At 62.0% G+C, this 26,186-nt stretch overlaps 1 protein-coding gene across 8 annotated transcripts in view; it reads right to left on the bottom strand.

Annotated features, from left to right (window-relative positions):
- MAD1L1 (mitotic arrest deficient 1 like 1) overlaps window positions 1-26,186 on the bottom strand; it is a 330,462-nt gene that overhangs the window by 56,167 nt on the left and 248,109 nt on the right. For all 8 annotated transcript variants that reach the window (XM_082360973.1, XM_082360972.1, XM_082360971.1 and 5 more), the window contains one exon: window positions 7,628-7,835. In XM_082360973.1, coding sequence (XP_082217099.1) covers window positions 7,628-7,835 — 208 coding nt within the window. The remainder of the gene's footprint in view (window positions 1-7,627; window positions 7,836-26,186) is intronic.

Raw genomic sequence — 26,186 nt, 5'->3', positions numbered from 1 at the left:
TAACCTAAATCTCACATCATATGCAAAAATTAACAAAATGGATCACAGATTTCAATGCAAACTAAAAGACTTAGAGCAGAAAATATTAAAAAAAGGGTCTTGACCTCGGGTTTGGCAAAGTTCTTAGATCTGACTCCTATAAGAGATAAACTGATCACCTAAAGCCCGTGCTCTGCAACAAGAGAAGCCCCCGCTCGCCACAACTAGAGAAAGCCCACGTGCAGCAACGAAGACACAACGCAGCCAAAAATAAATAAATAAATAATTTAAAAAAATGTTTGCTCTGAGAAAGACACTGTTAGGAAATGAAACTCCCCAAACTCAAGCCAAAGACAACAATCCAACAAAAAATGGGCAAAAACTTGAAGACAGACTCCACCCACCCAGGGGGATACAGGAATGGCTAACACGCGACAGAAGATGCTCCACATCTCACCCGTCAGGGAAATGCCAGTTAAAACGTGGTGGACTCCACCGCACACACCTCAGGGTGACCAAGGGCCCCACCCCTGGTGCCGCCGCGGAGCCCCACCCCGGTGCCGGTGGGAGCGCGGGGCCCATGGCTGGCTACGAAGCCAGTGGCCCACTAACCACGTGGCCCGGCAATCCTGCCCCCAGTGCCCACCCTGAAGAAACGCACTAACGCTCACAGAAACACGCACAGTTGCTTCCGGTCTTCGGTTTTCAGGTTTGCTAACGGTGTCTGGCTGCATCTGACCCACCCTCTTGTGGGCTCAGGTTCCGACATCAGCTCGGTGCGAAGCCTCCGCAGTGCTTTTAAGATCCACCCGGCGTGTGCGGCTCGGGCTGGCCAGACAACGGTGCCTCAAGGACCCCAGCAGGCCTCCCTCCCACCTGCTGCAAGGCTGGGAGGTGACGGGTGCGGACGGCAACGCTGTTATGCTGGGGCGGGCAGGGAGGAAGCCTGAGGCCCACCTGCTCTCCCGGTAACCCATCCGTCCGGGAACGGGCCGGGGCGCAATTCCCGATTCTCGCCTCTGCCTCCTACTTTCCCGCGGTCTTCCTGCCTGTTCAGAGGCCGTCCCTCCAGCTGAGGACGACGAGCTGGGGAAAGCACAGGGCAGGACTCCTCTCGCTGCGGGCTGGGGGTTCTCAACTGCTCCCCAAAGGCTCTAAGTGGCCAGAGGCCAGCACCTGAGCCGAGCACAGCTCTCGGATCTACGTTACAGCCACCTCTAAGCCTCGGGCAGCCAGACCGGGGGCCACAGCAAACCCCGAGTCCATCACCTCGTGCCGGGCGCCGAGCCACGTGGAGCGCCCTCACCAGTGACCTGCAGCTGTCTGGGCCTCCTTGCTCCCCGTGACGCCTTCCCGAGCGAGTGCCAATCCAGGACGGCCTGCTCCCGCCAGGTGCCCTTCCCCACAAACACGATCCCCACACCCAGGGCCTGCTCTGAGGCCGCCTCGTTCCCGTGGCTCTTCCCTTGCTGACGTCCAGCCGGCCCCTGCGTGGCTGCCGGCTCGGGAAGCAGGTGCTACGGCTTCCGGAGCCTCAGCGAGTCCGCGCTATCTCCCCAGCTGCCGTCACACCTGCACTCACGGAGGCCCGGGGGACAGCAGCGACTCAGAGAGGCCTGCCCGCCACGCCCCACATCCGGAGAGCCCAGCTGGCCCCCGCCCCGTCCTCACCCTGTCGGGCCGGCGCCAGCTGATGCGGGAAGGGGGGGAGCCCCCGTCTGGAGAGAGAAGCAGAACCAAGACGAAGCCCAGGCAGCGCAGCTGCTGCAGAGGCGCCCTCCCCCCTGGGCAGAACGGACGGGCTCCAGCGAGGGGCCTCGGCGTCCCTCCTCCAGGGACCTGTCGGGATCAGCTGCGCACAGTCAGGCAGAGACAAGCTTGATTGCCTTCCGTGTGTCGCTCTGACAAGATTAGATTTTAATATTAATTCTTTACCTAATTAAACCGCAGTGAAGAACCTCTCCGGCCCAGGCGGGGTGAGGTGTGGGGTCATGCAAGGAGCACAGCCGGTGCTGGGGGCTGAGGTTTCAGGCTCCTGCCAGCCGAGGCGCGGCCTTGGCAGGGGTTCTTTAGTGACTCCTCTATCAAAGGTCCAGGAACGCCCGGAGACAAGCGTCCCCTGCGTGTCGGAACGCAGTCACCTGAGGCTGGGGTCCCCGGCGCCCGGAGCGGCTCCTGGTGTGGTGGCGGCGAGCCCGGAGTCCTCGGGAGGGGGGGCACCCTCTGCTGCCAGTCCGGCTCCACCCCGGCCACCCAGCTCCGTGCTCGCGCCACCGCGGAGAGCACGCCCACCCACACGACCCCCGGGGGTCTTCTGCAGGCCCGGCTCGAAGGCCACACTGTGTGCACGGCAGACAGGACCCGTCCAGAGGTGGGGCAGGCTGGCCCGCGAGGCCCACAGGGGAAAGCGGGTGGTGTATGTGGGGCGGGGCCTTTGCTGGTGCCCTACTCTCCATGACGCGTCTTTGGAGGTCAGGGGCCTCCACGTGCTGAGATTTCTTTCTACGGTTGGAGGCAGGTCACAGCTCAGAGCCCGGCAGCCTGGCCCCGCTGCTGGAGCCCTGGGCACTGAGGCAGATGTGGGGGCCCGGGGAGAGAGTTTGCCGAACTGTGCCTCTGCCGGGCAAGGCGGAAATAGACACGTGTGGCCTCGCCTCCACAGAGGCCAGCGCCTCATCACCGCGCTCAGTCCACAGGCCAGCCACCGATTCAGCTATGGCAGCGCCACCGGCATCTGTCTCCCGGGCGCTCAAGAGCCACCAGCGAGGCACCTGGCCGCTCTCAGGGCTCCCCGGGGCGGGGCTGACCCTGAACTGTGGGGAGTGGCCAGCGCCCCGAGCCTCAGCTGCTCCACTGGCTGACAGAAGGAGCGTGCGGCTGGCCTGAGAGCGCGGACGGAGGGCCACAGGGTTTCTGCAAGAGCTGGACACCCCCTGGAGCGAGGCTGGGGGTGACTGCAGGCTGCAAACCTGGCGGCGGGGCTCCCTTGCCCATGTGGCTTCAGCGGGGACGCTCCCCCGAGGATCCCGGGGGTTGACTGGGCCGCCCTCCTCTTGGTGCCACGAAGAGGGAGGCGGGGTGACTGAATGACTCCTCCTTTCCCGCCCACACTCTGGTGGGCCGCCAGCCCGCTGGGTCCAGCCCAGGACAGGTCAGCACAGGGCACCCTCCACCCTGCCGCCCCGGCCCCACTGGGCCCACGCAGCTCCTAAACGAGGCTCTGGCCTCTGTCCTTAGCCTCTGCTGCCCCGTCTCCGTCACAGGACCGGCCCAAGCCTCTGTGGAGCTGGCACTCGCCAGGCCGTCACATGACTGCCGTGGGCTTTGTTTTAAACTTTACGCTTCATTTTCATTCCCACGCACGTGGTTCAGAGCCCAGTCACGCCCCGCAGGTCCTCTCCTCCTCCGGCCACCGACTCCGATGACCTTGGCATTAAGTGGCTGACGCCCTGCCCGCTCGCACGTGCCCCTCCTCCCGTCACCATCCTCCCGGGACCCAGGACGTTAGGACGGTAGGTGCTGCTGGAGCTGGGCTGTAGCAGACGAGGGTTCCTCGCTGTTTCCTGCACGTCGTCCTGCCCTCCCCGGAGCTGACGTTGTCCTGTCTTCCGTTCGCTGACTTTTCTGTGCCCCCATCGCTAACGCGGCCGAACCTCTTGGCTGACCCACGTGGGAGCTTCCTAACCCTGTGGTGGCAGCAGGCGTCAACAGGAGGCGTGAGGTGGGCGCCCCGGGCAGGGCGGCGGCTCCGTGCAGCCAGGGCAGCGGGCCCAGGGGCGCGGGGCACGCGGCATGGCAAGGCCTGGGCCACGATGCCCCGAGACGCGGGCCGGTTACGTCGGCCCAGAGCCTGTGAGCCGCTCCAGCCAGGGCGCGCTCCTCCCGCCGTGTGTCCCGGGCTCTCTGCGCTTCGTCTCCTCTGCTGGTCTCCTGCTCGCTCTGCTGGGCGCGTCCTCCGGCAGCCTCCTGCGACGGGGCGCGCGGTGAGCCTTTCCGGGCTTGCTGGAGCGCGGGCGCCGGGCCGGGGCTGCCGCCGGGCTCCTCTGGGGACCTGGAGCAGTGCCCACGGCCTTCCAGCGCCAGGGCTGCTGCTGAGAAGGAAGCTCTTCTGATCCCTGGCCTTTGACAGGTGACCCGCTTTTCCCTGGGGGGGCCCTTTCGTCTACCCACACAGAAACAGCCTCGTCGCCGCACGGTGCCGGTGTGACCGCGACCCCGCCTCTCCTGCAGCCCTGCGACTCGGCGGACCTCGCAGACCGGACTGCTCCTCGAGGTTCCTCAGCTTTTTTCTCCTGCTTTCCAGCTCGTCGCCTTGTTCTTCTGCTTTTCAGATAAACCTTCTCAATTTTATCTCGTAAATCGCTATTTAGATTTTCATTTAACTCCTGGATATTTCTAACTTCCAGAAGTTTGTTGTTTTTCATTTTGAAAAAATTTGAAGTCTCTTGTTTGTGTTTTGCTGTTGAAAGTCGGTCCTCGTCTCCCTGAGGACACAGTGTTTTGGAGGTTCCCTGCACTCCGGTGGCCTGCGCCCTCCAGGTGCGTTTTTCTACTTGTCGCTCTGGCTCCCTGGTCACAGCCAGCAGTGGGTCCTCCCGGCCTGTCAGCTCAGCCCAGGGTCCGGCCGGCTGCCTACGGGGCCTCCAGGGTCAGTGCTTTCGGGTCTCCTCCGGAGCTGGTCAGGCTCCAGAGGGCGAGGGGTGGGCGGGGGCGTCTGGGCATCCACCGGCCCCATCCCTCGGCTCCGCTGCCGGCTCTCGTCCTGGATGGGCCCTGTCCACACCGTCTCCGGAGCCGCAGCTCACAGACATGGGGGAGGACGTGGGCTGCCCGCAGAACCAGCCGCCGGAGTCGCTGCGCCGCCCCCCGCGAGTTCTCACCCCGCAGGCCTGAGACGGCGCCCGAGGACCTGCATGGCCCACGTGTTCCTGGGGCGCCTGCTGCCCGCCTGGGAACCACCCCTTGGGAATGGCTGCTCCAGGAGAAGAAACCGCTGTGTGGACTTCCATTTCTCACTTCTGCTGGGAGAGAGGCCACGGCCCACCACGCAGGGTTGGGTGAAGATCTGGGAACCTTCCTGCCCCTTGATCACACCCCCAAGCAAGCGTCCTTAATCCTCCTGAGCTTAGCCGGTCACGTCCCTCCCGCAGTGCCTCTTGCTGCCAATTCTGGGCCTTTGGGGAGGTTTGTGGCGTAAGTCAGCCTGGGTCCTGGCTCGACTGCAGCTGCTTAGATTCTGTTTTCTTGAGTCTGCTCACCATTAGACCACCCCCGCCCGCCGACTGTCCGGATTCCAAAGGTTTGCTGTTGTCCCTCTTGCTGTGGGGCCTCAAGGAGGACGGTCCAACTGGCCGTCTCTGCGTGGATGCCCACAGCGTCTGTGGGCACGTGTCGCGGCGCCCTCGTGAGGCTCCGAGCAGCTGTGTCCCCAGAGCGGAGCACAGAGCCACTGGTCGGAAGGAGTGACAGACCTCACTGGGTAAATGATCTGTCGCGTTAGATGGTACGAGTCCTTTCACAGAGTAAGGACCCACCTCGAGGTGCCCGCGTCTGCATTTTCAGCTTGTGAATTGGTCAAGGACACACAGGCCGCTCGAGAAGAGGGGCTGGGAGCTGTGGCTGGAAGGAACACGGGGAGAAAACAGGAATGCGGACCTGGAAACCACAGCTCGGCCGCCCACTTGCTGAGGACCCCGTAAGAGGCCTCTCCTGGCTTTCACCGGGGAGGGCAGGACGCCGGCCACCTGTGCCCCCTCATGGCAGTCTTTGCGGCTGAGCCCGGGTTTGGCCGCAGAACCGCCACGGGGGCACCCAGGCAGCCAACACGACCAGTCCAAGCGGCACGGGGGGCTCTGTTTCTGCCCCAGGAATGGAAGGCCTGTGCTTTGCGGGCCGGGATGCCGGGATTCTCTCCATTTGGTTGCTGCCAATGAAAACTGCAAAGTGAGGAGTTTGTGTAGGAGGGCCAGCTGAACGGCCAGGAGAGCAAAGCAGGACCCCAAGGGTGGCACGCGGGGGTCCTGAGCTCTGGGGGCCTCGCGCTGCGGCAGTAACCATCTCTGCTCCAACTTGCGGGAGGGAGAGAGCTCTGTCCTGGGCTCGCCTCCGCACGTTTCCCGTCGTCGTCGTGTCTGGATGCTCTGATCCTCCGAGCCAGCCCTGCAGAGAGGCCATCGCCCCCGCTGAAGACAAGATGGGAGAGGCCGGCGCAAGGTGTGAACGGGTGTGAGCGTGCGTGTCCGCAGGAGGGCGTGCACTTCACACGACACGTCCGTGCTCACTGTCCGTAAGCCCAGCACGCGACCTCGGGAAAGCAACTGAAGGCCAGCCGCAATCCTGGAAAACCAAGCGGCGCAGAGTTCAGGCGGAGGCTGGCAAACCCCACTGATTCCGCACCGTGGGGTCACAGCTGAACCCACGACGGTGCACGAACCCCCCATCTCACAGAGGACACTGGGCCGAGGGTCCTGGGACCACGACACGCTCAGGACGCCATGGGAATGGGGACAAGACGGAGAAGGACGGAACAGCACCAGGGAGCAGGGATGGAGCGTGGCTCCCGCGGGACGGCCGGGCTCAGCCTCGCGGTCGCGGGTGGTGCAGGGAGCGCACAGCTGGGGCTCAAACTCAGGCCTGGCTGACCGAGCGCCTGGCCTCACAGAGCCCGTGTGCCAGGTGCTGAGGGCGGCCTCCCACCTCCACGGTCTTGCGGGGCGGTGACCGCTGACCTCAGGCACTTCGAGAAAGGCTGGTTCCACGCGAGGTAGACGGTGGAAGCAGATGGGCCGGAGGGGGGCTACATCTACGACCCCGGCAACGGGCAACGCACAGACCCCTGCTCCAGAAGAGAGGACGGCTGCGCCCACTTCCCAACTCCAACCGCAGTGGGCACGCGGGAGCAGATGACAAACACGGGAAGGGGAAGTGGGAAGGGCTTCCCAGCGGAAAAGCTACTCAGGAATGCACGCGGCAAACGGCAAGCAAACAGCAGCCTGGCCCTCTCGACGCAGACGCCCTGCGGACCTCACCGAGGGGGCAGTGAGCAGAGCCCTCCTCCCAGCCACCCGTGGGCAGTAGCGCTGGGCACCCTCCGACAGCTCAGAGGGGCCCCAGGCGGCCCTGGGCCCCAGCCTCCCCATGGGGCCGGACTGGGTGACCCCTGGGAAAATGGAGCCTCCAGAGGGTCCCCTCCCTCCTTGGCACTGATGGACCGGCCTCTCTCTGCACTAGCGCGGGACCTGGTGACCCGGCGGTCACTGCACTGCCCTGGAGAGACGAGCTGCGAGGTCAGAGGCTGTGGCCCTGGCTTAGAACTGCAGAGCAGGCGGGACCCGCGTGATAGAAAAGGCAGCTTCCTGGGCTCCTCACAGGCCCCTGCAGCGGGCTCGCGGGGGCCCTGAAATGTACTCAGGTGGTGAAAGATGGCCCGCGCTTCCACGGAGTATTGGGTTTACTCATGATGAATGGCACACGTATAAACTGATAAACGATACTAACTTGTTTCAGGGGTCGGAGGGCTCCAGCCATCTGGTCCTCACCGCGCCTGTGTCACCAAGCCTCCCGCACAGCCCCGGGGATGCCCACGGCCTGGCTGCCTGTGCGGCCTGGACAGACAGACGGACGGACGGACGGACGGACAGGGCCCTACCTGCCACTTCCCTGGACGAGGGCAGCCCCGCGGCGGCCTCCAGGTCGGTGGGGACGGCGCCGCCGGCCTCCAGGGCGCGGACCAGCTCTCGCAGCCGCTCGCACTCCTCCCGCAGCTGCTGTCGATCCTCGTGGAGCCGCTGCCTCGCCGCGCCGGCCGGGTTCAGGCTCAGGTGCAGCACCTTGGTTCTGCTCTGGTCGTAGTCACCCTGCGGGACCACAGGCAGGAGGTCAGAGCCGCTCATGAGCGAGCGCAAAGGGGAGCCCGAGCCCGGCCTGCGGGGTCCCCGTCCCCCCCCCGGGCTGCGGCCTCAGGTCAACGGGGGAGGAAGCAGAAAGCCCACCCAACGCCTCTTCGGAGCATCGTCAGAACTCAGCACACGAGCCCGCTTCTCTGAGTCTCGTCAAGTACCAGCTACCGGGAGCGAGGTCTCTTCAAACTGCGGCGCTTTCAGACACCATCAGCAAACACCCTAACGCCTCTGGGTTCTCGCCAGCCTCTCGGCGACCCTCCTGCCTCACGGTCTTTAAGAGTGGGACCCGTTTTTTAAGATTTAAAAACAAACAAACAAAAAAACCCAACTTAACTAACACTGTGACGCTAAAGCAGAGTCCCCACACGCCTGACACGGTCCCGTTACCGACACGTGACATCAGTGCCGTGCGTCTGTTACAGTTCAAGAGCTAACACTGACGCCATCCTAACTGAACTCCCTACTTCCTTCACATTTTCTTAGTTTTCTCCAAATGCCCTTTTCTGTGCCCAGATCCATCCTGCGGGACCCCACGGGACTTTTAGCTGTCCGATTTCCGTGGCTCCTCCGGGCTGGTGGTTTTCAGGGCTTTTGACCTTCAGAGGGTGGAGGGTGCCGCGCGGGTGTCCTGAAGATGCCCTGCTGCCGGGATGTGGCCGACACTTGTCTCACCGTTACCTGGGGTCAAGGGTTAGAGGAGGAAGACCCCAGAGGTCAAGTACCTTCCCATCACACCGTGTGGAGGCTCCACGCTACCAAGGTGACCTTGACCCCTGGCTGAAGTGCGCTTGTCCCCTTTGGAAGGAAGTCACCGGGCACACCCGGTTACGCTCCCCTCCAAGTTGACGAGACCCTCAACTGTCTGTGGACACATCCCACCTCTTCCCCTCCCGGCTGGTAGGAGCCCGCCAGCCACAGGGGAACAAGGTCAGCCCGGCAGAGAGTGAAGGGGGCCAGACATCAGGGCAAGCGTTTGATTAAGTGGGTGCTGAACAGCCTGAAATCCACACGCAAAACCCAGGGCCCAGGGCGGCTGTGGCGACCTTGTGGGAGAGGCATCACCGCACGTTACAAATCTGCAGTGACCGAGGCAGGTGCTAAGGGCCGGTGGGGAAAGGATGGTCTCCCCAGTACGTGCTGCAGGGTCAACTGGATGCCCAGATGACCTTGACCTTGACCTCACACCACACAAACATCACTCCTGAGTGACGGCAAATCTACACGCAAAGGTTTTAGGAGAAAATATAGGGACGTCTTTGTGACCCGGGAGTAGACAAAGGTTCTTAAACAAGGTTCAAAACGGGCTAAACAAGTGAAAAAAAAAATAAACTGGACTTATAAAAATTGAGAACTTCTATTTATCAAAAGAGTAAAAAGGGAACCAACAGAGTGGGAGATACATGAAACACATAAATCTGACAAAGGACTCACATCCAGAACATAAAAAGAACCCATACAAATAAACAAGAAAAAGTCAGACAATTCAGTTTTTAAAATGGGCAAAAAATGTGAACGGACACATCACAAAAGAAGATATCAAAGAGCCAATAACATGTGAAAAGTAGCTCAAATTACTCACCAAAGAAACAGTGAAAACCGCAGTGAGATGCACAGTCGACACTGAACAGATGAGGGTCCAGGGCCTGCAGACCCCATGCTCTCGGAGGGTGCAGGGTGCACCCACGTGGAGGAAACCCTCGGCAGGACCCTGGGGTGAGCGAGTGCACGTCCCAGGCCAGGAACTCAGAACCGTGACCCATCGCACCCGAATCACACAGGGCGGGGGGGTCCCCCACGGAGGACCGTGCGTCAGCGAAAGGGAAGGTCTGCACGCAGGACGATGTGGGCAACCCTCACACACAGAGCGGAACAGACCAGCCAGACATGGCGGATGGACACGGGGCGGCCGCTGACACACCACAGGCCGAGGTCGGGGCCGAGGGCAGAACTGGGAGGGGACTCGGGTCTGTGCTGGTCTGGATGCTGGTGACCGAGTGCGGTCGGTGAGTGACGCTCACTCCTGACGTGTGTGCTTTCCCGTAAGTACACCGTGTTACTCAATACGCAGTTTCCAGAATGTGCACCAAGTGAGTCCGTGGGTGCTTCTGGGCACAGGTCCGCTCTGCCTCTGCTTCCCAGGCGTGAGCATCAGTGAGTCCCCCCGCCCCGCAAAGCTCACTGGCATCGGGTTTTGCCACCAAGAGTCACCCCAACAGATGAGAAAGGCCCAGGCGGTCAGCAAACAGACCACCGACAAGTAAACGCAGGAGGCAGCACCTCTGCTCGCCCGGCTGCTGTCCCCACGGCTCAGCCCCGGGCGGGAGGGACAGCGCAGAGCCCGCGCCTCTTTGGCCGTCACTCCCTGGGCCGCCCAGGGCAAGGGCTGAGGGGGGCCTGGGCCTCGGCGAGGGGAAGGCCTGGGCGTCCCTCCCACCCGGTGCTGAGACAGAGACACGGGAGTGTCCTGGGCTGAGGGGCAGTGGGCTGCTGGCCCAGGCCCGGGCCCGCCCGCCTCTCACAAGGGACGCTGGGCCAGCTGAGTGGACATCTCCCTCCTGCCCCGACACTGAGATTCCTTCCTGGACGACCCAACCTCCCACCTGTGACTTCTGCCCACAGCTCGCTCTTCCAGGGGGAACAGCAGAAATGGCACCCTTCACTCAGATCGTCGAATCCCCCGGGAGGGAGGCCAGGGGTGGACACTTCACTCAGCAGAACGGTCCCAGCGCGGGAGCTAAGCTGCGTGGCCACTGCCGGCCAGCCCTCGGCCAGCCGCCAGCTCAGAGCCCCCGAAAGTGACCCCAAAAGGGAGGGAGGGGCGCATGGAGACACCCCCTCCCTGCCACAGGCAGAGAGCGGGTGGGAGAGGGGGAGAGCCCGGCGGAAGGCAGAGGCTGGCAGCCGGCACCTCACAGGCTTCTGGGAACCTTGTAAAAACCTCGAAGGATAAAGAGACATCCTGTAACTCCGAGTGAATCACAGACTGTCAGGGTTGGAAGGGATCGTTATTTCATCCGATTCTAACATTCTGGGAGACACAACCAGGCGTATGGAATCCATCTGCCCTGCACACCCTGGCAGAGGGCCCCGCAGCTGATGGGAGGCGGGCCGGGTGCTGCGGGAGCTCATGTCCCCCATGGGTCTGGGGTCAGGAGGGTACAGGGAGAGGACGAGGGCAGATGTGTTCTGCAAAGGGCCGGAGAGCACATGCGTCAGGCGGTGCTAGTCACACCATCTCTGTCCTAGCAGGTCAGCTGATGGGGAAGGAAGGAGGGGGGGGGAAGGAAAGAGGGAGGGGGGAAGGAAAGAGGGAGGGGGGAAGGAAGGAGGGAGGGAGGGAAGGAAGGAGGGAGGGGGGGAGGAAGGAGGGAGGGGGGGAGGAAGGAGGGAGGGGGGGAGGAAGGAGGGAGGGGGGAGGAAGGAGGGAGGGGGGAGGAAGGGGGGGAAGGAAGGAGGGAGTGGGGGAAGGAGGGAGTGGGGGAAGGAAGGAGGGAGTGGGGGAAGGAAGGAGGGAGGGGGGAAGGAAGGGGGGGAAGGAAGGAGGGAGCGGGGGAAGGAGGGAGGGAGGGAAGGAAGGAGGGAGGGGGGAAGGAAGGAGGGAGTGGGGGAAGGAAGGAGGGAGGGGGGGAAAGAAGGAGGGAGGGGGGGAAGGAAGGAGGGGGGGAAGGAAGGAGGGAGGGGGAAGGAAGGAGGGAGTGGGGGAAGGAGGGAGGGAGGGAAGGAAGGAGGGAGGGAAGGAAGGAGGGAGTGGGGGAAGGAGGGAGGGAGGGAAGGAAGGAGGGAGGGAAGGAAGGAGGGAGGGGGAAGGAAGGAGGGAGGGGGGAAGGAAGTAGGGAGTGGGGGAAGGAAGGAGGGAGTGGGAAGGAAGGAGGGAGGGGGAAGGAAAGAGGGAGAGGGAAGGAAAGAGGGAGAGGGAAGGAAGGAGGGAGGGAAGGAAGGAGGGAGGGAGGGAAGGAGGGAGGGAGGGAGGGAAGGAAGGAGGGAGTGGGGAAGGAAGGAGGGAGGGGGAAGGAAGGAGGGAGGGAGGGAAGGAAGGAGGGAGGGGGGAAGAAAGGAGGGAGGGGGGAAGGAAGGAGGGAGAGGGGGAAGGAAGGAGGGAGGGGGGAAGGAAGGAGGGAGCTCTGGGCACCTGTGGACACACAGCCCCGCCCTGCACGGCCCCCTCCTGTGTCACTAATGCTGCTCTTCCTCATTTGTCTCCAACCCTTTAAACGTGCAAAGCAAAAACAGGCTGGCAGGCTGAATCCACCGGGCTCCACCCCTCTCCTTTACCTCAGATATTCAAGGGTCCCTCCTTCCCCCCAGGCCGCAGGCTCTCCCAGTCTGGCCGTGCTGACCACTGGCTTCACGCCCACCTCCCTGCCTCCCCAGGACTCGCCTGCTGACGCCCCCCGGGAGGGCCCGGGCAGGGAGCTGTGCACAGAGCCTGACCCCAAGGTCCCCAGTGACCCTTGGCCGAGGCGCTGGACCTGTCGAGCCTCGGGGTCATCCTGCCCAGCAGGTGTGGGGAGAATCGGGGCAGACGGCGCCTGGACCTCAGGGCCGGGGGCAGGGTGCTGCTGTGGAAACGCCAGACACCCCGCGGGCAGGAAGGGGAGCCACCGCTCCCACCCCAGACCGCGGTTTCTGACCACCGGCTTCCCCTTGACGGGAACGAAGGAAAGAAAACACTGCAGTGGGTGAGAGGATTTAAGGATCAAAGGGAGAACCAGCAGGGCTTAACCAAACCAAACCAAACCAAACCAAACCAAACCAAACCAAACCAAACCAAACAGAACCGAACCAGACGGGGGAAATGCTCGCAGCTCTGATGAACTGGGGGAAGTGACAAGCTTGCGAAACCTGCAGGTGCCCAAGTGAGTGTCTGGCGCCGGAAGGCCGGGGCCTCTGCTGCTGCCTCAGAGTTATTAGACCCACAGCCTCACCCCCGGGACGGGACGAACACGCTCCCTCTGCCTGCGCTGGGACGCCGTAAGCGTGAAGGGCAGAGGGCCGCATCGTGCCCACCGCCCCCAGAACTCCCCCGCGAAGGCCCTGCTCGCCCGTCTCCAGGCCAAGTGGGGCGTGAGGCCCCAGCCTGCAGGCGAAGGTGCCGTGGCGCCTCCCTGGGATGCAGGCCGCAGGGAGGGAGGCATGGGGCCTCCAGCCTGGGGCGGGGGGGGGGTGGGCAGCCCAGCAGGTCCACCTGCTGGAAGCAGTGCGAGAGCCCGGCAGAAACCGGCAGAGCCACCAGACAGACACTCGCGAGAAACAGGATGCCAGCTGCTTTAAGCCACTAAGTTGTGGGGTGTCTGTAACAAGGCAGCAGGTAACTAAGGAACCGCCCGAAGAGCGAGACGGAGCCCCAACCCCCGACCCGGGGGCCCCAGGGTCCCACCAAGGGGGTGGCAGCCCCCGGGCCCAGGCCTTTGTGACTCGGCCTCAAGCCCGGGTCATGACAGAGACAGGACAGCTGCACGGGGTCTCCTAATGCCATTCTGCCCAGGGAGTGAGCGTGTCCACGGCCCCCGGGCCTCACACTCCGACCCTCAAACTTACTACCAGGCAATGGCGGCCAAGACAGCAGAGCCGGCACAGGGACAGGCCGAGGGTCCAGAAGAGCCCCTGCCTCTACACTTGGCCAATGCTCAACACGGGTGCCAAGGCCACCCACCAGGAAAAGGTGCTGGACAACTAACTGGACACCCGCATGCAAGAGCATCAACCTGGATCCCAACCTCACACCATACATGAAAATGACCTCATAAAAAACCCTCAACATAAGAGCCAACGCTATGAAACACGTGGAAGAAAATACAGGCGTAATGCTTCACGACACTGGATTTGGTCTTGGATTCTTCAACGTGACACTAGAAACAAGGAACAAAAGAAAAAGTAGACAAACTGGACTTCCTCAAAATGAAAAACTGTTGTGCTTCAAAGCCTACATCATCAAGGAAGTGAAAAGACAACCCACAGAGCGTGAGAAAATATCTGCAAGTCACTTATCTGATAAGAGACTTGTATCCAGAACATATGAAGAACTCTTACAACTCAGCAACAACAACAGAAAAAAAAAACAAAACCAAAACAAACTTATGTAAAAACGGGCAAAGCATCCGAATAAATCTTTCTCCAAGGAAGATATACAAATGTCCAATAAGCACATAAAAAGACGCTCAGTGCCCATGTCATTAGTAATCAAGGGAACAGAAATAAAAATCACAATGAGACGTCACTTTGCACCCACCGAGGTGGCTAGAATGACAAAGCCAGACAGTCTCAGCGAGGCAGGGAGAAACTGTCCTCCTATTGCTGCTGGGAATGGAAGACGGGGAGGCCTTTGTGGAAAACAGCTCCGCAGACAATTAAACACAGAGTTACCACGTGACCAGCAATTCTATGCCCAGGTACACCCCCGAGAAGAATAAAAACACACGTCCACACAGAGACTTGCACACACATGTTCAAAGCAGCATCAGTCACAATAACCGCTCAAGTGTCCAAGAGCTGACAAATGCGCTGACACAGCGTGGTCCATCCACACAATGGAATATTACTCAGCCATGAAAAGGAATGAGGCACTGACACCTGCTACAACACAAATGATCCTTGAAAACACTGCGCTCCGTGAAAGAAGCCAGTCACAAAAGACCACATATGTGACCCCATTCGTATGAAACGTCCAGAACAAGGAAACCTATAGAAACCGAAAGCAGACTGGTGGCTGCTTAAGGCTGGAGTGGGGATGGGGGAGGGTGGGGTGACAGCTAAAGGGAACAGGGTTTCTTTTCGAGATGATAAAAATGTTCTGAAATTGTGCGGTGACGGTTGCTCATTATCTGTGAAAGTATGAAAAACCACTAACTGTACGCTTCACAAAGGTGAGTTCTGTGGTATGTAAATTGTATCTCAATAAAGCTGTTTTTAAAAAAGAGAAATGAAAGAAAATAGGGAAAACAAACAGTAGGACGTGCGTGGACGCTCCATCTGCTACCGAGAGCCTGGCGCGGCTCCAGGCTTCCCTCCACACGCCGCCCCAGCCTCCAGCGGGGGAGAGGCGCTTGGCTCCGCAGGAAGCGCGGGCTGGGCTGGGCCGGGCCGGCCTCGGGCCTGCAGGGGGTACCAGCCCCACCGCTGCGGCACAGGTGCTGCCCGCCGCGTCTCCACGCCCCCGCGGCTCCTGCGGCAGCAGCAGGCCTGGGCGGAACCCACCGCGAGTGCTGCCCCCGAGCTGGTCGATCCCGGCTTCCCGGCTTCCGCTCTCACACCCCCGCCAGCGCAAGGGCTCCCGCGCGGCCCCGCTGTGCCCTGGGACTCCACTCCGAGACCCTACTTGCTATCGAGACCACCGTCCTCACGGCAGGTCTTGGCACCTGGCTCTGACCAGCTGCCCTCCCTAAAATGGCCTGGCCGGAGCCTGGCCAGCCCACCCGCCTCAGGCCTGTGTCGCCTGGGGTCAGCCTGGACTTCCAGCAGGGCCTTCCAGAGGCGCCTCCCGGGTGGGCTGCGACAGCCCTGAGGGGCTGGGGTTTGCCACAGACCCTGCCATCTGGAACCTTCCACTCGGTGCTCAGGAAGCCAAGGCTGAAAAGTCCCTTTGGTCAGACGAGGGGGCCTGAGGCCGGCTGGTTTCCCCGGGAGTCTGATGGGCCTGGAGTGGAGAAGCAGTACGGACCACGGGGCCAGATGCTGTTCCCCGGTGCCGGGGCGGACCAGTCCCCACGGCCCGGCTGGACCGGACACGGGCACCTCGGGGTGCAAGGGTGCTACCCAGACCCCATCCTCCCTCACACAGGCCCGATGAGGCTGCCAGGGGTCAGGAGCCAACAGGACCATGTGGCCGGGCTGCGTGAGAGGGGGTCGAGGTTCAGCCCACCCGGGGCTCTGCTCTCGGCACCGCCCCTCCCGGAGCAAGGAAGCCCTCCCCGGCCACTCCTTCCTCCCCTCCTCCCTCCCTCCTTCCTTCCTTGGAGATGAGGGAGACATGGTGCCTGCAGCCCGTCAGGCAGGGGCTCCGTGAGGACAGGGCTTTGTCCCGCCCCCCAGACTAGTGAGGGGACCCCAGTGCCCTGTGAGGACCCACTGAGAGGAGCTGGCGGTGACGCGGCAGCAGTAATGCAGAGCCCCCAGCACGCCCCCTCCCTGCTCCGTTTATCCACAGCTCCTACCAGCTCGTGGCGCTTTAAACTCTGTCCCATCACCTGTCTCCCCCAAAGGTTAGGGCGGCAGGCGCTGCACGTCAAGTAAACGTTTGCAGGAGTGGGTGACAGTTATGACTGCATAGCGTCCTGTGGTTGAGAAACCAGAGACCCAGCTGGTGACCAGGACAGGGGAGTCACAGGGCCGGCTGGCCAGGGCCTCCCGCTCCCTGGGTCCGGGGAAGGGGTGCCGGCCGTCATCCTGGGCACGCAGGGCCGTGGGCACAGGGGGTTCGTGGCACCGTGAAGGGTGCGTTGGGGGGCTGGCGCCGCTGAAGCAGACGGAAGAGCACGAACAAATGTGCTGAAATCCGCTGCTGCGTGACAGCTTTGAGGAAGAAAGGGGGAAAATGGCTATAATCTTCTGCTAAAAATTTGTTGCCTTGTTTGATTTGCAGCTGAGGAAATGTTGAGACACTGACGAGAATCTCAAAAGGAAAAGTTTTGAACCTTCCTTTGACGTGCGGGTGCAATTACCAGCTAAACAAAAATGTCCCACTTGCCGAGGGGGCGGAGAGACGTCCCCGTCCGTGACTGCGGAGGAACGACCCCCGCGGTCCAGCTCCCCCTGCGCCCGCCCCAGCCGAGCCAGGTCCTCGGGGAGCCCGCACGAGGGGCTGGGCCCCGCGACCCGCACGCCCAGGGCACAGCAGGGTGTGCGGCAATGCTCCTCCCCGGGGCCGCAGCCGGCCCGCCGCCCTCCGCTCACGGGCGAGTGGGGCTCCTTCTCGGGCTCAGATTCCGCGCAAGCCCAGACGAACGGACATGTCCCCCTGCGTCCAGGCCACGGCTGAGTCCCCTGGCATCTGCCTCGCTCCTGTCTGTGTTCAAGCCCTGCCCCTAACCTGCTGGCGGCCCGGGCCTCCTGTCTTCCTGGGCCTCAGTTTCCATCTGCTGAAGCGTGAGGGCAGTGAACTTGATCTGTAAGGACCTTCCAAGCTTAGCACCTGGGAGACCTGGACGGAGGGCAGACCCCCCGGGAGCCCGTGTGCCCTGTGGATGGACAGTGGCCGCCCCGGGCCAGGGAAGGGCTGCCGGCAGGGCGGACCTGCCACGAATACTAAGAGACCCTGCTAGCAGGAGACAGAGGTGCACAGAGAGTTAAGCCCAGTAAGACCGCCACCGAGCCTCACGCGTATTTATACATCACCCGGCCTCAAAACTAAATCAACATCTCTCCCGGCTGAAGGAAGACAGCTCAGGGAGAAAAGCAGGGGAGCTTCGGGGATCCCGCTGGGTTGAAGGGGCAGGGCCGGCAGGACCTCACGGATGTGGGGGGGGCACGGCCCTGGCCGGCCCCGCCTCACCCCAGCCTCCGCGACCTTGGGCAGGTCCCTCAGGCACCAGCCTCGCGTCCTACGCGCCCCATGGGCCGGGGTCGCTCATTGCTCGGTGGCTCACAGGGACGCTCCCCGGCTCTGAAGCCGGGGGCACAGGGCCGGCCCGGCCTGCCCAGACGGTGTGCTCACCGCGGGTGGAGAGCCTGGGGATGGGCGGGGGCGCCACGTGACAGCGCAGGCCGGACCCCCCTAAGACCCCCGGCACCAAGACCGAGAAACCGAGGCCCACGCGGCCACCCTGGACCAGTCACGGGAGGGGCGAAGAGGGGAGGGGCCCAGGGCTGGAGGCGGGAGGGCCACAAGGGAGGGGTGATGGGGGCTGGCCCCTGGGGACTGCCCTCTTGCCACAGGCTCTCCGCAAGCCTCCTGCCCTGGGCCGGTGACCACGTGGGCCGACGCCCTGCACCCCCCGCGCCCTTCGTGTCCCCTTGTCCCCCACCACAGAGGCCTCATTCAGGAGCAGGGCACCTGGCACTCCTGTGGCCGAGGCCCCTCACGAACAAACACGCGTGGGCTGTCAGGGTCTAGGAAGGGCTGCGAAGGTCCCTGCGTACGCTCTCATGCTGCCCAGCCCCGGGGGTCCGGCCACTGCGGCCGCCGACGGGGCTGGCCTTGGGGAGGGGGCGCTGCCGGGCCTTGCCAGTCCCCAGACTGGCAGTGTGCGCTGGGGCTCTCCCAGCAGCTCCAGGAAGGGTGGCGCTGTGGGGAGCCGTGCCCGCCAGGCCAGCACACGTGGGAGACCCTTCTCACACCACCCTCCGGGCGACCGTCTCCCCAGCTCCACCCACCGCGTGCCGGAGGCCACGGCAGGGCGAGTTTATCTACCATCGGCCGTGAGGCACCACGTGGGCCCTGGACGCACAAGTGAGCTTGGCAGGCTGTGTCCTGTGGCTGCCGCCAGTGTCCCCCGCCCAGGGACAGCAGGGCCCGGGGAGGGCCTCGCCCAGCCAGGCCACCGCGTGTCCCCCTGCGGCCAGCAGCCCCCTCGGCGGAAGGCCTGGAGGGAGGCCACCCCAGTGAGGAATCTCGGAGCCCGTCCTGGACTCTCAGGGCCTGGCCGGGAGCTCTACTGGAGTGTGACGTTTCCAAAGACGGGGGCGGGAGGGATAGGCAAGGAGCGCGCCGGGGCCGTCGGCAGCTGGAGCAGGCCACCCACGGTGCTCCCGACCACCAGGAGGGGCGGGACGGGTCCAGCTGAGCTGAGGCTGGGGTCACTCTGGGGGTAAACCTCACGCTCCCAGACTGCTCCGGAGGGCAGGTGACATCCGGCAGCCAGTGCCTCCGCAGCGACAGAGAAATGCCCTGAGAGGTGAGTGGAGCCGCGCGACGTCACGTCCCCAGGTGGGGCTGCACACCCGCCTCTGCTTCCCGCATGACCCAGGTGGCGTGGGCCAGGCCCCACGGAAGCTGGAAAAAGCAAAAATGCCACCATCCCGGGATGGCAGGGCGGGGCGGGCCACGGAGGCCCAGACCTTCCTCAGCCCTGACCCCTGACAGTGTAGCCGGGGAGGGGGCCTGGTTCAGCTGGCCAAGCTGCTCCCGGCTAACAGGGCCCCCCACTGCTCCTGACCACAGGCTGAGCCTCTCCCTAAGCTGCTGTCACATGAGGGCTGTGAGCAAGGCCCCGACACCAGCCACCGCCCGGGCACCCGGGGCCACATCTCTTGGGAGGAAGAGGAGGGGAAGGAGGAGGAACACGCCTTCGTCGTACGTCTGGCCAGTCTGGAGGCCGCTGCTTCCGGCACCACCCCACCCCGCCATTCCTGAGCAACGTCCTCTGAGCCTACCGACCGAGTGACCCGTGTCCCTGCTCAGATGGGCGGCTGAGCAGAAGCTCTGTCGTGATCTCCCTATTACAGACGGCACATGACAGCGGGCACCCTAAATCCACCCTGAGCCGCAGGAGCTGGCGGAGGGGGGCCTCGTGGGTCAGGCCGGCAGCCGCAGGACCAGCTGGTGAAGGGCGAGCATCTGGCCGGTGAGGGCAGAGAGAGGGCCAAGCAGCCCCGGCGCCTGCGCCCTTGCCATGGGCGCGGGCACTGTGTTTCTCCTGCCAGGCCTCTGAGTTGTATCAGAAGATGTTAAACAAAGCCTTAAAAAAATTTTTTTTTTTGAATTGTGGTAAAATAAAACTTGCCATCTTAATCATTTTTAAATGTATTGTTCAGCAGTAAGTACTTTCACACTGTTGTGGAGCCGTCACCACCGTCCGTCCACAGAATTTTCCATTTCCCAAACTGAGACTCTGTCCCCATTACACACTAACTGCCCCTCCCCCTCACCCAGCCCCTGGTCCCCACCCCCTACTCTCCATCTCTGTGACCCTGGCTCACCAGGGACCTCACAGAAGTGGAATCACACAGTGTCTGTCCTTCTGTGTCTGGCTTATTTCACTGAGCATCATGTCGTCCAGGTCCATCCATGTGGTAGCAGGGGTCAGAGTTTCCTTCCTTTTTAGGGCTGAGTGATGTTCCATTGTGTGGATGGACCACGTTTTGTTTATCCACTCACCCATCGATGGACACTTGGGTGGCTTCCACTTTTTGGCTGCTGTGACGTGGGTGTGCAAACATCCGCTTGAGACCCTGCTTTCAGCTCCTCGGGGCACATGCCCAGAAGCAGAATGGCTGGATCACGTGGAGAACAAGGCCGCTTCCGTGATTCAGCCACGGTACCCGTGGAGGCGCACTGCGGTCCCGCCTGAGACAGCGCCGTCAGGGTCCAGTGTCTCTCCCCAAAACCTCCCGCTACAAGAGGGACTGTGCAACTGGCCAGACTTCCCTCCTTGTTAGGGCTGCCAGGAAGCTCAGCTTCACTCACAACATCAGCCCCGACGGTCAGAACGTCTGCGATCTGTTTCTTGCAGGCATCATGGTATCACCTGCCAGGAATTCTTTGTGGAACAGTGGGATCTTGTCCAAGTAGATGTGATCACGGAAGACGGTCAGGGAGCTGGCACAGGGAGCGCAGATGAACCCCAGGAGAGGGGCCAGGTGGTGGCCCACCCCCAGGCTGGTACCTAGCGCGTCTACACAGGGACCGGTGACGCAGCCCCTCTGAGGTGCTGGGGCAAAGCCAGCGGAACAGGGGAGTGGGCTCCCTCGTGGCAGGAGGACGTGGGCCAGAGGGGACCCAACGACGGACTTCAGATCCCCGTCCAGTGTCAAGGGGACAGGAGCAGGCTGGGACGCAAATCCGGGGTGCTGGCTCTCCAGAAGCGGGTAACGGGCTGTTACAGGGGCACATGCAAGCCGAACGCCCCACGGGCCGACACCTGGCGTGTGGGGCAGGGCCCGTGTCCTGCAACTTTGGGGACAATCACGAAGAGAAAGAACCCAGAGCTCGAGCAGGTTCTGTGTCTCCCATCCCAGTCCTCTGCACGGGAACTCCCTGAATGGAACGGAACCTCTGAGAAGAGCTGGGTGTAGCAGGCGGAGCGCTGGGTCCAGAGTCAGGAGGACAGGTCTGCTCCTGGCACTGCCCTGCGGGGCTCTGGGCCTCGGTCTGGCACAGACCGAGGGGGTCTCCGGGCAGAGCTGCCCCAACGCTGGGCTGCCCAGCCGCATGCGGCTGAGTGGAGCTCTGGGGGCTGCGCTGTCCTCCGTCTGCAAGGACCTCCCTGCCTCTGTGCGAGGGCGCCGCCCAGGGAGGGCGGGGCTCACGTCAGCGAGGGGACCCTCGGGCAGAAGCGGGTGCGCCCCAGCCCCTGCCGCCTTCCTCGCTGCAGCTGTGACGCTCCACGATCAGCGGTAAGAATACTCGACTTGCCTGAAGACGACTGTTACACGGCCTTTCTCAGCAGGCCTAATTTCCAGGTTTTTAAAGAGCTGGGTCCCTATCTTTCTCATCTAGACACTTTGCAAGGACCACATGGGGGTGAAGAGCGGTATCATGGCCAAGTCCGAGAGCGCAGAGGCTGAAGTGACCGCATGCGACAGCGGCCCGAGGCCGGCGATGGCTCCGCTGGCTGTGCCGCGAGCCTTTTGTGTGTTGAGTACGGCCAGTGGCGGAGCAGGGCCGGACCAGACGGCGGAGGGTCCCAGGGTGAAAAGAGCCCAATTCAGCGGCTCAGGGGGACCCGTCTGCAAATTCGGGGTCAAGCCTGCAGTCTGGGTTCGGAGGCCCGATGACACCCTCGGGCCCCGGGGCACCCAGCAAGGAGGCGGGAAGTTGGCATCCCCGAGGCCCACGGGACGAGAAGGGGCTTAATATTCAGGACACGTCATTCGTTGCATAAAAAAATCAACAGCCATCAGCGCCTGTGGAAATTTCTCCACACAGACGCACATCAGCGTGCTGGCTTTTTCAGTCCTCGGCTCCAATAAACAGGAGCAGCCTGGCGCCGCCTCGGCGGGCGGGAGGGCTGGGCTTTTTCCTTCATTGCGTGTCTCGTTTTACATACAACATTGAGGAAGGCGGGCCGGGGCAGCGAGGCCCTGGGACCCCTGGACCCCAGGCCCAGTGCAGCCGGGCACAGGGCATATGCAGCACCGTAAGGAGGTTACGACCCTCAGAGGCGGCCCCCCGTCTGCATGCGTGACACTCAAGGAAAGACCCACTGATGGTGAAACAAATAAGACACGACACTGAGAAGTAGATTCGACAGGAAATGTGCAGGGTGAACACATCTGCGAGCTGTTCCCGCGGGGGACATGGACCCCAACAAACAGAAAGACACAGCGACGTCCTTGTGGGAAGGTGTGTCCAGGAGGCGGCCGTGCCCGACCTTCATCTTCACTTCTCACGAAAGCCAGCAAGTTCTAGGCTGGTTGGTGGGGGAGCTGGATATGTTGATTCCAAAGTTCATATAAAAATGAACAAGAGCTGCCAGGAAAACCCTGATAAAGAAGAGTCACAGGGGCAGGAGGTCACTGAGACCTGGCTGTGACCTGACATGTGGGCATCTAGCGCACGAGGGGGCAGACCTCACACCAGCGAGGAAAAGACAGGCTTTCAATAAGTGGTCCAGGGGTACCAGGAAGAGCCTCTTCCAAAAAACAGGTAGGTATCATGCTTCCCACCTTGTAAAGAACCAAAACCAAATTCCAAATCAATCAGATTTAAGTGTAAAAAATGAAACCACCAGAAAACCAGAAGAAACCATGAGAGAATTCTTTTATACCCTGACACGAGAAAGGTAAAGACGTGAACAAAAACCCAGAAGCTAAAAAGGAAAAGGCAATAAATGCATGTGTATAAAATAAATTTAAAAGCCAAAAACTTCTGCTTGGTAAAAAAACAGCACAAAGTCAAAAGACAAATGGTAAATTGGGAAAACATATTCACAACTTAAAATGAACTCAACTCCTTAATATACAAAGAGCTCCAAAAAACCAATAAGAAAAGAACCAACAATCCATTTGAAAAACGGACCAGGACATTAACACATATGAATAGATTTAAAAATCCTCACTCATCTATGATAAAGAGACTGAAGGTTAAAACTACACTGAGCTACCCCATTTCAGCTACCGGACCAGAAAAATCTAGAAGTCTGACGGCTGTAGGGAAACCGGCACCCTCACAGGTACTGCTACGACACGTCCCACACAGTTCCCACTGGCCCTCATACGACCGTCCGGCGGTGCTGCCGAAATAAATGCAGGTACCCACTGACCCCGCGCTCTCTTCTGGGAGCTTCTCCTACACACAGACTCGCACACACCGGAGACACCATGTGTAGGGCGCTCGCCACAGCCTTGCTCGTGAGCGTGTTCCCGTTAACTGGCAGGGTTTAATACGTCGTGGCAAACGCGCACGGTGATGCGCCACACGCCGCATCACCTGACGTTTGTTTGTTTAAAAACAAACAGGGCACTGTGTATCACTGGGAAAAATCTCCCAAATGCACAAAGAGACAAAAGCAAGCTGTAGAAACAGTTTGAAAACAGACTCTTGAGTTCAAAGAGGGGCAGGCAGTACAAATACATATTGGGGGAAACAAACCCACCAGTTCGAAGAAGTCACGGTGTGAGAAGTTACGGTGTGAGAAGACGCCTTGTGTGCGCGACTGGCCTGATCCTCGCCAGCCTGGGCAGGCATTCCACCCTTGGGCTCCCCGCGAAGGAGCTGGGACTCGGCAGGGAGGTGAAGCATCCGCCCAAGGCCCCGTGTCTGTGAAGCAGGAATTCACATCCGGACGTGTGTCTTCTGGAGCCTACCTCCTGGGTGCTCTGCCCTACAGTTGCCCACATGTGCCCTGGTGTCCTTGTGCCCCAAGAACACTGGCTGGGAGCCAGGCGAGGTCACTGCGCTCAGCTCACAGCCCAGAGGAGGGGCGACGCCACAGCTGGGTCCCGCAGACGGGCAGGGCCCAGGGGCAGACAGAGCAGGTCGTGGGGCCTGGGGAGGGAAGCCGGCTGGAGGGCAGCCCGGTCTTGACTCTACGAAGCTCTGGTCCCGCCACCATGGCGGGCGGGGGTGGGGGTGGAGGCTGCCGGCCCTGTGGTCCTCACACAGACCACCCAGGCTTTCAGGGCAGAACGGGGGCTGCTGGGCAGGGAGGCCTGGATCTCCGCTGGGGAGCTGGAGCGCAACTTGGGGCAGGGGCCGGTCCCCCCGGAGCTGGGGGACGTGACCGTGTCACCTCCCGCCGTGTGGCAGACCAGCGGCTCCTGTGGCCCGGGCTTCATCTGCGCAGTGGGAATGGCACCCCTGCCTCAGTGCCCGTGGCTGTTAAGTGAGAACGTAGGCAGGGTCAGGGTCAGTGGCGCTCCACGTGTGCAGTCAGTAAGGAGCCGTGACCAGAGTTACAGCCAGCGGGAGGGACTGTGTGTGTGGCAACATCAGTGCTGCCCACGCTGTGGCCACCGCCGGCGCCATCCAGCCCACACCCCTGCCCCCTGGTCGCTCAGCCGGCACCGAGGAAGCAGATGCTCAGAGCGACATCAGTCCCAGGGAGCGAGCCTTCCTCGCTGGAAGGGACACAACCTACCCCACCAGGGACAGTCTCTGGGACTCACCCCTCGCCGCGCATCCCCAGCACCATGGCCCGCAGGGTTCTGTCCCCTCCAGGAAGCAACGCCCAGAGAACATTCCAGAAGCATGGGCAGTAGGCCATCAGGAAAGAGCCTGTCCAGTCGGGGACAGGACATGCTCAAGGCCCTGGTTAGCAGCAAGAGGACCCAAGGGCAAGATGGGTCCTGAGAAGCAGAGGCTGGGCCTGCTTTGGGCTCAGGGCTCCCTGGCAGGTGAGGGCAGGTGAGAACAGGTGGGGTGGGGGAGGGGACGAGGTCCAAGGACTGACTAGTTTGCCCCTGGGGTGCGGGCTGGGCTGGGCGAACCTGCAGGTGGGGGAGCCAGCGGGGCTCAGGGGGTCTGCGGTGCGGTGAGTGGGCCGGGGGCCCGGGGGCGAGGGCAACGAGGTGTGAAGAGCCGTGAAGGCCGCTCCCTGCCGCCCCCCATATTCCGGAAAAGGGAAGGACGCAGAGGCTGGGAGAACCTGTGATTAGACAGCGCTCCTGCCTGGTGACGCAGGGACGGGAGCAGGGCAGGCTCCAGGGGCACCGCGAGCTTCCCGCTCACAGGGAACCGGCTATTTTCTACCCACTCCATTTCCAAAACAGAGACGCTCATCTGAAATGTCACTGGGCTGCAGTCTGGTCCCTTTCCTGAGCAGAGCCACAGGCTGGCTGTGGGGCAGCCCCGCCCGGAACGGAAGCCGGCAGGGCGGGAACTGGGAGGGGACGCTCCAGCGCAGGGGCTCCTCCCACCGGCCTCCGAGGGACAGTGGGACGGGGGCGCAAAGCCCAGAGAAGAATTCTGCTTAATTACGTGCATGCTGAAGCATTTAGAGGTACAGATGTTTGCAATTTTCTTTAAAATGCATTAAGAAAAGAAAAAGTACTGATGGGTGGAGGGGGTAGAGAGGCGCTGCGTCATAAAGCAGCCACAGGAGAGTGTCTGCAGCAGGACCTGGGGGGACACACGGGTGTTCACTGTAAAACTCTTCCAACTTTGCCGTATGTTTGACGGTGTTTGTTCGTAGAACGACGGGGGAACCGGTAGGGCTGAGTTTGCATGCTGGCTCTACCACCCGGGACCCAGGGTGAGCCAGGGGGACCAACAGGGCATAAGCGTGTGGCCAGGCCTTACCCCCCTCCACGCGAAGCTCGCTCCTCACCAGAGGGGGCACTGCCGGGGGGACGAGCGTCTGCCAGGCCCAGAGCCGCCACGCGTCTAGCCCTCAAGACTGCAGCCCGGGAGCACCAGGCGGCTCATTGCCTTGACGGCCCCAAACGTGGCCCACGAGAAGCCAAACACGGACAACCATGTGGCATCCTCAAGGTAAGAGCGGTGACAGCGGCAGCGGCCGTGCTTCTGTGCTGGGCACGTCACCGTGTTCCCCATGACAGCCTGCAGCGGGGTGGGGTCAGCTCCATGTCCAGGCGAGCAGACTGAGACCAGGGCCACGGCTGCGGAGGGGCAGAGCCAACACCCAGGCCCAGTGCCCAACCGCTAAGAAGAGGAACGACAGAGGGCAGGAGGGGGTGGGAGCGCCCGGGCAGTGCCCTACGCCCACCAGGACCGCTGGGAAAGGCCCAGTGGGGCACAGGGAGTGTGGTCCCTGAGTCTGTTTCGCAGAGAACCCCCTGCTTCGGGCCCAGAGTCCCAGCTGGTTTGCCCAAGTTCAGTCTTTACCGGAGGGCACTGTGCCTCTACTGAACGGCCAACTGTGTCTGGCCAGCTGTGGCCTCAGTTTCCCCATCTCTACACGGGGGCCTCGTCTCCCTGACGGCTGGCTACCTTAGGACAGATGAGGTGGGAGTAGCCACGGACCCCCAGAA

This window comes from Balaenoptera borealis, assembly GCF_965194805.1.
Source record: "Balaenoptera borealis genome assembly, chromosome: 16".
Taxonomy (NCBI): domain Eukaryota; kingdom Metazoa; phylum Chordata; class Mammalia; order Artiodactyla; family Balaenopteridae; genus Balaenoptera; species Balaenoptera borealis.
The sequence above is the reverse complement of the archived record's forward strand: the minus strand, read 5'-3'. Positions and strand labels throughout refer to the sequence as shown.